An 11,293-nucleotide genomic window follows, 5' to 3' on the forward strand; every position below is an offset into this window, starting at 1 on the left:
GCTTTAACAATACTGTTTCAATCTGCTTAAACTTCTACGTCCTCACATACTGCATGTAGATTTGGTTGTAGTGGAAATAAAAAAAGAATCACATTTAATGTAAAAGTTGTATTCTTTATTTCGAACTGTTTTGTTGTAAAAAGGTAGCCTACATGGCAATAAGATACAAAAATACCTTCACTTTTTTCATGCACAAGTGTTTACAAATGCACAAATGTGAGACAAGTTTTGCTTTTACAAACAAGTAATCACCATTTTTTCACATGTAGCCTGCAGTAAGTCAGTGCCCAGGGTTACAAAAAGTAAAACACGAGATATCAAATCATTTTTGTAACGGTACCTAAAAAGGGTGCTGTCGTCTAGTTGATTTCTTTATTACCAGATAATGGTTCAGATCATAGTTACTGCAGCATTTAATGAATCGTTAGGGGCCGTCAGTATTACTTACTGTGATATGAAATGCTCTGTTTGTTAGGGAAGGACTACAAATGTGAGACAATCAGGAGTATAAAAGGTTGTGTTCAGGGTATCAGAGGAAAATCTGTACGTATTCTGCATTCACTATAGCTGAAATCGTGCTGGTTTGTATTGTTTTCTAAAAACTAAATTTCACCCAAAATAATCTGCAAGTGAGAGAATTTGTTTTTCCGTCTTTAAAAATAAACATGTCAGCGAAGAAACTATTACAAAATGTTTTATAATAAATGTTAAAACAAGCATGGTTACAATAGTACAACTGTCTTTCAAATTGTAACGAATATGATGTAATGGGAGCTATAGATGCAGAATAGATCACAGTCCATCAAGACATTTCAATTCATTTTCTTGTTAAACAGTACATTTCTCAGGTTGAAAATATGTCTAGAGCTTTACAGGGCAAAAAGAGCTTTACTCTTATAAGAGAATGATCCAGTTTAATGCTGCAATATGAAATCGCTCAATAGTGGTAGTTTTGTTCATGAGTCTTTAATCAATCTTAGGTATTTCATCGATGTGATACTTGATAAATGCATAGCTTATTACGTCTTTTCTTAAGATAATTTTCAAAGCAGCAAATATCATCTGCACATGAGCATGAATGCTATTAATCTTGAACTTCACACATCTGATCATTCAGTGGAGGACAAACCAAACTGAGATAATGTTTCACAACAATCAAGTTTTAGTCTCTGTCACATCACTCATATTAACAGTGTCGCATTTACCCCCAACAGTCTGTTTAAAATGAATGAATGCACAGTAGAGAAAAACAAAACTTAATGGCTACAGAATATTTTGTCAGTCATTGCATATGGAAGTAAGATGTACAGTATTTGTTTTTAAGGAGTTAAAGAGGGTTATCACAGCTTCAGAAAGGTATTGAGCTCATGCTAGGTAAGATCCAAAGCTAATCTGCTTTGTGGTTGTTTTTATTTGTTGTGGTTGTTGCTGCTCTTTGGTGGTTATGACTTCCCTTTTCCTAGCTAAAGCCTTACTGCTCCTTGAAACAGTAGACACCATAAGACTTTTGAGTCTTGTCTGGGAATCCAAGAAGGCGCACTGCAGCTTCGTCGGGGCTGCAGTTCTTGCGGGGCCTGGAAATGGGGTAGCGGACACTTGCGTCAGCCAACCATCCGGCATCGCAGCGATCGTAGCTATCAAGCTTCCAGGCGGAGTACATGTGGCCCACCTTGGCGATCTCTGCACCGTCGTCTAAGCATGCCTGCACGGCCTCATCAAAGGTCAGCCTGTCGGGTTGAACCAGCCAATAGAAACGTCCTGCAGCAGAGAGAGCAAAATGAATGGTCAGGAGAAAATATAACTATTAGTAGGTTTCAAGTAGCGTTGAGTATAGTCTTCCCACATCGGTCTACCAATCTAGGCCATTGATAGCCACCTTTTTACAGAACCATACATTTCATGTGTTTTCTGGTGTAGGAACAATGAATACAAAATGTATTAAAATTAGAGAATGGTTAACAAATAAAAAGAACTTACCTGTGAGAGCACTAGAAAAGCAGAACACGTCAAATCGGCTGATCTGTTTATCACGGCGGCCATAGCTTCTCAGGCCTGGCCCGTTGTTGGTACCTCCACAAGGCCCTCTGGGGTTGTTGATGGGGTACTGTACTGTGCCATCACTGAGCCAACCAGCATTGCACCAGTCCAGGCCGCCCTTCCAGGCATCAAATAGCTGATCAAAGGTGGCGACAGAAGCATTTTGCTTCTGACAGGCCTGCACAGCATCGTCGAAGTTCAGATTGTAGCGGGCAACAAGTGGGGTATATGGGAACACAACGCCTGAGCAAAGCAGAAAAGATACAAATGTACATGTGAAGTGAAAGGCAGTTGTCTCCTACGCCAAACTTTGTATAATATTGGGCTTCTCTATCACTCTGCATGAATTCAAGGATCGTCTTATGTAAACTAAAGGCATACAATGTGCTAATAATTAGACACCAAAGCAATCAGTCAGTTGTTTGAGGACATGGGCTGGAAAACATAGAAAATGTGTTTCTGTTTACTGTTGTTGAACACTATTCAAATGTAATCTTGGCTGAATCATTACTGCAGTTTGGATATAACAGCAGAGGCTGTTTGTTTTCTTTCTTTTTGTTTTACCACAAGAAAAGACAATGTGGATGTTTTCAATAACTCAAGAAACAAAAATACGATGATTAATTCTGATTCATGTTTTATATGGAAATGTATGTGCATGACTGTTGAAAGAACCTATTGTAATCACAGTTGGTATATTAACTCATTCTTAGGCCTATCCCTAAGATTAGTTTCTCAACAGATAAAGAGGATTTACCGTCAATCAGACCACCCAACACTTCCAAGGAAACCTCTTGCATGGAGTCTTCTACTCCGTTGATGATCTCACAGTGGTACTTTCCTACGTCATCCCTGGAGAAGTCAGTTATTACTATGGAGGCATCTTCATTGTCGAGCTCCTGCAAAAAGACACGGTTCTCGAAGCCTCCATAGGTTTTCTTATGGAATCCCATTGAAAGCAGAACATCCTTATTCAGTGCTTCATCATCTTCCACCTTGGTCCATTTGATTCGCATACCAATGTTACCAAAGGCCATGGCATCTTGGGACAGGAGTCTGCAGGGCAGAGTGACGTTGGAACCGAGGTCTGCGTATACCTTAACTGGAAAAAAGGAGAACATTATATAACCTCTTTGAGATTTAGAGTGGTAGTGATATGGCTTATGATACTTGTACATATGCTGGAAAATATGATTTATTCATTTGATTACAGCTCTATTTTAAACTTTGTTTCCAAATATTACAGCCACAAATCAACAAAAAAAAGAAAAAACGACCTTTCCAATGTCTACCTCCTTTTGGTCACCCTTTTTGTTCATATTTCATAATTGTACATCACGTTATGGCATGTGTGTACTGTATGTATTATTGTAAACACAGCATACACTCTTTCTCCCACAAAACGTTCAAAGACTCTTAGTGTATCCTGTTTTGTTTTATTAGATTCAGTATTGGAAAGCAGCCAGTCGTCAGGCCCTGGAGCCAATCCTCCTCTTCAGTCTCCTTCCTATTCTTGTCAATCCTGGTTCTAATAAACCTTTGGTTCCTTAGCAATAACCTTCAAAATAAAGCTCTTATCTTTCATCCGCTGTATCTGATAAGATAATATAGTTAATGATATACAGAATTCAGCTGTCGTAATTTTAAGCATATATATTTTTTGCACTCCTGTCCAGACTAGGCCAGCCTTTACCCCTCTATGGCAGGTCATTTGTTCCTCTCTATGGGTTCCCACAATCTTGCTAACCTCCATGTTTAGACCTCACAGGGCTTGCTTGGTTAAGAGGACCCCAGCCAGCAAGGGGCCGTCTGTGCCGGGCAATAATAAGCACCAGATGGATGGATGTACACAACCCCTGACCCCCACCACCGCAAGTACAGCCTTGAACACTCAACCTTGTAAGTGGAGTCAAATCCCGCCATGCACAGGACTTGTAAGAGAATATGGTAATTATATACCTGAATAAATGAACCTGCTTTGTAGCTATCAGTAGTCTGCAGGTATAACTAGTTAGCTAATGCAACCAAGCCGTTGTTGGAATCCTGGTTCACTGCCGTTGCCATGTCTTGTATTTTCAACAAAAAAAACCTTGCTCTGTTTCAAGTGTTTTTCCTTCCAACTTACTCAAAATGGATGAACTCAGTCTAAACCAGTCTGTTTCTCTTTTTTTATGGATGATGCCACCATTTGTGTTTGAGGCGACGCAGTTAAGTAGAAACACCAAAGCCATGAATTGAATACTGTGTCACTGGCTCCTCAACAGGGAAATGTCTCCCAGATGGGCAATACAGGAACTAATAGGAGATAGGAGCCACTGGCCTGCTACCTTCAGCTCTGATCAAACCATTCCTCCTCCCCCAGCAACCACAGACACACACACACACACACACACACACACACACACACACACACACACACACACACACACACCACACACACACACACACACACACACACACACACACACACACACACACACACACACACACACACACACACACACACACACACACACACACAAATATGGACAATGAAATTGCTTCTAATCAACCCCATGCCTAAACTGGCCCAAACCTCCTCTCTAAGCACACAGTACACGTGTGTCTGGACTTTATTCAGTGGTGCTAAGATCATTAGTATTGAGCTCTCCTGCAGAAAGATTTAATTAGCAGAAGCACTGCTGACATACCTAATATACCCTTCAGTCAAACCTCTTGCCATTTCTTCTTCCACTTCTTTTCAATTTCTTTTCATTACACTGCAAACGTTCTCATATGCCAGACTACTCCTATTACCTCATCATCACACCCAGTAGCCCCATTCACCTCTTGACTGTTCACTAAGACGCCAGGTATTTTATGAGCAGGCTAAACCCCCTTTTTGCCACTGCTAATTACTAATGTCTTCGAAAGCAGATTTTAAAAGCAGTCTGGACAAGGGTCCCCTTGCCCATTCTGTCAGTGAGGAATGACTCACAGCCTCGCAGTGCCTCATAAATTCTCCACATGGGTAGCAGTTGCATGAGGTGCGTTTGAAACCTGTAGGACCCAGAATGACTAATCCGCTCATCAAAGCCCTGGCCAAGGTGAAGCCGATGGTGACGTCAACACCAGCTCACCAGATGTGCAGCTTTCAGACATGTATGCCTTCAAATGTCCACATTTTTAAACATTACTTGGTATTAAAGAGAAGCTGAAATAAAGAAGTTCATTTTGCTGTATTTGCTCTGTAAATGAACAAAAACCAACCCCTGCATGCAGTTTCTAACCCTCTAATGTGAGATAGAAGGGGATTGATTAAACATCAAAGAGCCAACATAATGCTGAAAAAAGCTTGAAATGATTTACTGTTTACAGACCAACTTAATACCTTTTAGATCACTTAATGTTTCTTTGAAAATGGAGAAACCTTGCAGGAACCATTACCTACAGTAATGGTTCCTGCGAGACAGTAGTAGCAGACAGAGGAACAGGCATGTTCAAAGCGATTCCACACTCTTTCCTGCTCCTACAGTTACCAGCAGACATGTCCCACAGGAGAATGTGGCCCCGACCATGTGGGGCTCACTGCACTCATAAAGTAGCAGCCTGTTGTGTGTACTTAGCCTTTCAGGAGAAGGAAGCCATTCTTTTCGTTGTCACACCTCACCCACATCCTATTTATATAAGTCTCTCTGAGGTCAAAGGCTGTGTCAAATTGTCACATTTAACATAAAAATGGCAAGTCAAATCATTCTGAACGGATTCCATCAGAAATCTCTGTGGGGTGCATGCGGCTTGGGATGAAAAGTAAATTAATACGTGGGCATGACAATAAAAAGCCCCGCAGCTGCAGCCAAGACCCGCTGCCATTTTATGACCGAGCACAATTCTCTCTGACTGTGTTAAAGGAGGTAATAGCAAGGGATTGGAACCATCTGCTTCATCGTAACACCAAACTGTAAATTAACAACAACATTACTGTGGTCCAAGTTTACTCAGTGACCTGAATCAACAAAAGTATAATTATGTTGTTAAAAACCCTAAGCATAATTTGCACTTTAGGTTATTGAATGAACAAAATGTTAATTTGGCTCAAATCCCTCCTCTGTGAAAGGATGGAAATCAGGGAGGAATCACTGCATCTTTATGCAACAATGTGCCACACCCACTGACAGAGCATCTAGATGTGGGATGATTTGCGATATCCCACAGCTTTGTTTTGTTCTGGTGCTGGCTTCTTTTGTCAATATGGAAAAAGAATTAACAAGCACAGCTGGGACAAACACAGCAGGCCAACTCCTACACACTTATTCCAATAAACTCTTTCCTCCTCCCTGTCATGCAGGACATGCACAGGGTGTGGGAGTGCATGGCTCTTTTGGGTACACTTTTGCAATCCTCACACATGTACAGCAGACTATCATCAATGTCTAACACTAACACAAATGCAAAAGCACCAAAAATGCTCCGTGGCTCCGTCAACGTCCTCTCTCCTAGCCTAAACACATTTTCAACTGAGCCCCCCGCCCCAACCCATTTCCGGCCAAGCTCCTTTTTCCCACCCAGCCCTAGCAACGGGGCCAAGCCTCAGTACCCAACAACTACATTGAGCATTAGACTTAGCAGACTATTACCTCACAGGGAAAGACAGAGTCATTTGGCTGCTGTTCAGAATGGGGCCCTATACGTTTGGCTGCGGGTCATTAATCTTAACTCTGCTCCTGTCAGGCTGCCTGTTGCCATGGTGGATTTCCACAAGCATCAGCGCCAGAGTGAGTCAGTATCAAGAAAAGGCAACGCCCCTTGAACAAACTACATTGCTCATATGGCCAATAAAAGCTATACTATATGATTACGTTTGCCTGAGCCTTGCCAAAGTGTTTATATCATGCAGACAATGAGGTCATATATAAACATATGGGCACTGTATAGTCACATACACACACACACAAACCTGTGACATCACTGGCTAATGGGAGCATTTCCAATGTTTGTATTAAGTGAGTGATACTTTTCTCCCCATAGACAAACCGTTTCCTCCCGTCTTGGAACAGAGAGAGCTGAGACGCCCTTAATTTGACATCCACTGAGTCAGCTAGCAGGGCTGCTGAAAGCGCATTAAATATCACTCATATGACATGAGCTCCTAGCTTTCTTTCACCACAGCGGTATATATATTCAGGTTGATGCAGCAACCATCTCAGTGTGTCATCCTGAAGGCTGGTGTGAATTTGAATTATAACAGCCTTATGATGGAGTGCAGGTGCTCTGTGATATGGACATCCTTCTAGGGTTTCATTTGTGTGTCTGCCGCAGGAACAAGCAGGACAAACCACCGACAAAATTACAAGAAAAATGAGAGAAAGCCAAGACTTTACTGTGGGAATTTCCTGACTGTTTTGGCACTCTAGTGAGGATTTTTATCCAAAAATGGACAAGTAGTACTAGCCAAGTTTTAGCCACTGAGGAACCTGTGACTAATTTTAGTACAAACAGTAGTATTTGTGGTGTGGTTTTCATTCAGTAGTGTGGGCAGTGAGCCTGAATGGTACTGTTATTTACAGTTTACAGACAGTTCATCCTGTGGTCGTCTGTTTGCAGCTTGTCAATGGTGAGTTACACTGTGTGTGTGTGTGTGTGTGTGTGTGTGTGTGTGTGTGTGTGTGTGTGTGTGTGTGTGTGTGTGTGTGTGTGTGTGTGTGTGTGTGTGTGTGTGTGTGTGTGTGTGTGTGTGTGTGTGTGTGTATGTGTATGTGTGTGTGCATGTTACCCCAGAGACGCCTCTGTTACCTACTGCTACAAAGACCCTGTTGTTACACAAGGCTAAGATGAGGTACCACGTGTTTCAGGTCCTTTACATTTTTTCTTTATGCATGGTGAGAGTCTTGCACACATACAGACATATGCATTCACAATAGTCACAATAGACATATTTAAATATCAAACTTTTTTTATATATGAATACTTTTCTTACCTTTTAGTTGGGATGCAGAGCCTGTTGGCAGACTGAACGCACTGCCAGCCAGGGTCAGGGAGATAATTGTGATGCACAGCAGACTCGTCATTTTCTCTTTTGCACAAAAGGCCCTCTCTAGTAAAAAAATGTAATATATAAACCTTGATAGGTAAAAACTGCACTGAGTTGTCTTAAATATTTTAGGAGTGCCAAATATGAGCTTTTCCAACTTTTTCTCTGCTTTATATTAATTTAGCTGTCCCTCTTTTGTCTGTCTTTATGCAGCAGCCGCCGGTGGTGCTACTGGAAAGTTTGGGCTCCTTAGAGGTCCAGACCAGTGGCTTTTATTGTAGACTTACACGGTTGAGACCACTCCCCCTCCCCTCAGCCCATCACCATGCACAGCTCCATACTGGCTCCCCTTTGCCACATTATTTAGGAAAAACTCCCTTCTCTTCCCCCTGAGAGACCGAAGCATACAGCAGAATTACAAGTTCAATTACCCAGCAGATCATTATCCAGAGTATTGTGTGCATTGAATAGAAGTGAAATTACAATTAAACCATTAGTAATGCAATGCAGAAAATGTTAGACAACTTAGGCATGATCTTTTTTAGTTAAGATATACATTTAAAACTATTTTGCACCACATCCATTGTCACATGACTAGGTATGTTATCAGTTTAATAACTCTGACTCATTCTGGTGTACACCCCCATGTAATCATGTCCCTTTAATGTGTCTTTGGCAGGCTTCAATAACACACACACACACACACACACACACACACACACACACACACACACACACACACACACACACACACACACACACACACACACACACACACACACACACACACACACACAGACACACACACACACACACACACACACACACACACACCCCTCCTCCTCCTTTCCTTCTATAAATATTGCTCTCCTCTTCACTTTATTTCCTCAACCATTCATTCTATACAAACATTTGCAGCCTAGACTTTTAGTTGCAACATCTGTAAACAAGAAGGTAAATGCCCAATTAAGTTGATAGCCAGACTCCCAGTTGGAAAACTTCCATGGTTGCTGTATATATTGTGTGAGCATTTTTATCAGTTTTGTCTGATGCTGTACCAGAGTAACAACAGCAGAGTAACTCTAAGTACATTAACAACCAGCCATGAGCACAGGGAAGCTGTGTGGTCTCTCTTAAAAGTTTTCTCAGCCGCCCAGATTGTCTTAGGATGATGGCAAGACTGGGAGTGGAGCGACACGCTGCAGATGCTGTTCTGGACCTCTCCGTCACTAGAGTTATTACAGCTGGGACAACTCAAGCTGTTTTCTTTCTCTCTGTCTCTCTCTTTCTCCTCTCTGCCCCGTCTGCCAATCTTTCAAACCCCGCAGAGATGTCAACAGAATACATGGTGGGCCTCTGTTGTATATTCTAAAGTCCCAACATACCCTGGGCACATCCTCTCTGCCCCTGCCTCCAAATCCTCTGGAGAACTAAGGAACTGTTACATAACATGGCTAAAGGTCCCAGTACACAAAGGTGAAATTATAAACATACTTGGCTCCAGTGTGAGGGCCCAGAAACTCCAGACACAGGCTGTGAGTTTCAACTGGAGCTGCAATCACCTATGGCAGCATCTGTAAGATACTTCGAGAATATCAAAGCCGATGTAGACCCCAATTATGGCAATTTAACTGTTTACGGCAAGATTGCTGCCTAAAAGCGAGCGCTTCCATACCCTCCAGCAACCAATCATTTGTGAGCACATTATGTGTTAACATGTGTTTGAAAAAAAATACTTTTGTGTTACAATATTCCCATTCAGTCATGCTTGACCAAAAAATACAAAGAAGAATAGATTAGAGCAGCTTTGGCAGTGTTCGTGAAGGGTGTGCATGCATGATGGAAGTGTTACTTGGCTTAACATGTGTAGCCAATCTATCAACAGATATCTAACTCACATTATGAAACTGTAAATATTTGGGCAGTCAACATAATTGTTTTTGAAAGAGCTTGGCGACTACAGTGCTGATTTGGGTTTGGAGAAACTACATGGCTTGCACTCATTGCTGGATTTCTGCTCTGCTTGAAAAACCGCTCAGTCTTCTATTCTGATTAAACATGAGTGATGAAATGTTACATAATGCTATTATTTACAGCTGCCTAAAGGGAAACACGTACAGTACTAATAATGTAATGATATGACTGATTCATAAGCAGTAATGATTAGATAGATAGATAGATAGATAGATAGATAGATAGATAGATAGATAGATACGTTTTTTTTTTCCTCGTACAGGAGTGAACATAATGATGGATTATTGTCCAGACGAAGACCTGACTGAAGAACTTTGACTACATTTCCTTCCAATTTAAGGGAGATTTCACCAGCATTTCCAGATGATTACAAAAAATGATAATGCAAATTCCAATGCAAATCCATCACAATGGGTTCATCAATATCATGTTGGCGTTGTTCTCCACTCAAGTTCAGGTTCTCTGTTTCTTGTGTCACATTTCCTTTATGGGCGCCATGATCACTTCGCCAAGTATGTTTGCAATGTGAATTTTGACATATTGGCTTTTATAATTACTTTTCCGCCTTGGCTTGGAATGCAAAACTTGAAAGTGTTCATAAACAATTGGTGGATAGAATTGCAGCAACTCAAACTAAACTGTCCAATGCAGCAAATACAGTATTCGACTCCAAACAATTAGGAACCCACAAAGTACTTTTAAAAGTAGACTTTTCTCAATACATAGACCTAGCTCTAACCTCAAACATGCAGTATTGAGACATTCTGTTTTGCAAATCTATAGTAGCCCTGAAGATTAGTATTGGCATCCTAAATGAATAGCACTTTTCTGCTTTGGGTAATATTGTGTTAGTACGCCTGTTCATACAAGACATATTGCAGTAGTGAGAACATGTGTATCTACTTTTGCCCATTTCATAATACTGTATAATCTTACAGTATGCATCTGTATGCAAGCACATTTGGGAGTACAGAATGTACTGGCCTATATAGATGTATATTGAATGTCTTGTGACTCAGAGGAGTCCCACCCAGAGACTTCTTCATGGGTCTGCTGAGTCAGAGCCAAGTCTCATGGCCATGAGCGCATTCACAGCTGGCTCTCTGCAGCCTGAGCTCCCAGCTCTTGGACGGACGGTACTATTCCTATTAAAACTTAGCGGGTTTTTGGGTCCCGAGCTATCAGAGGCACAAGGAAAGGATGTGTTCAGCAAAGTGACGGTCAGGACCTTTGGGAGCCTCAACCTTTCCATAAGGCTAGAAAAGGTCAAAG

General features: G+C 41.4%; 1 protein-coding gene across 1 annotated transcript; it reads right to left on the reverse strand.

Annotated features, from left to right (window-relative positions):
- Window positions 1–93: 93 nt before the first annotated feature.
- LOC117473222 (hyaluronan and proteoglycan link protein 1-like) lies at window positions 94–8,296 on the reverse strand. Its single transcript, XM_034118740.1, has 4 exons — window positions 7,994–8,296; window positions 2,795–3,139; window positions 1,978–2,280; window positions 94–1,758 (listed from the first exon to the last, which is right to left on the reverse strand). Exons 1-4 carry the CDS (start codon window positions 8,082–8,084, stop codon window positions 1,472–1,474), a joined length of 1,026 nt encoding a protein of 341 aa, XP_033974631.1. The 5' UTR covers window positions 8,085–8,296; the 3' UTR covers window positions 94–1,471.
- Window positions 8,297–11,293: the final 2,997 nt, after the last annotated feature.

The sequence above is a fragment of the Trematomus bernacchii genome, unplaced genomic scaffold (assembly GCF_902827165.1).
Source record: "Trematomus bernacchii unplaced genomic scaffold, fTreBer1.1, whole genome shotgun sequence".
In the NCBI taxonomy this organism is placed as follows: domain Eukaryota; kingdom Metazoa; phylum Chordata; class Actinopteri; order Perciformes; family Nototheniidae; genus Trematomus; species Trematomus bernacchii.

Coding starts and splice junctions, on each gene's coding strand:
- LOC117473222 (XM_034118740.1), bottom strand. CDS start 8,084: ATGACGAGTCTGCTGTGCATCACAATTATCTCCCTGACCCTGGCTGGC. Junction 2,281..2,794: donor GTTGGGTGGTCTGATTGACG/GTAAATCCTCTT, acceptor TGCTTTGCTCAG/GCGTTGTGTTCCCATATACC. Junction 1,759..1,977: donor CTTTTCTAGTGCTCTCACAG/GTAAGTTCTTTT, acceptor TCTCTGCTGCAG/GACGTTTCTATTGGCTGGTT.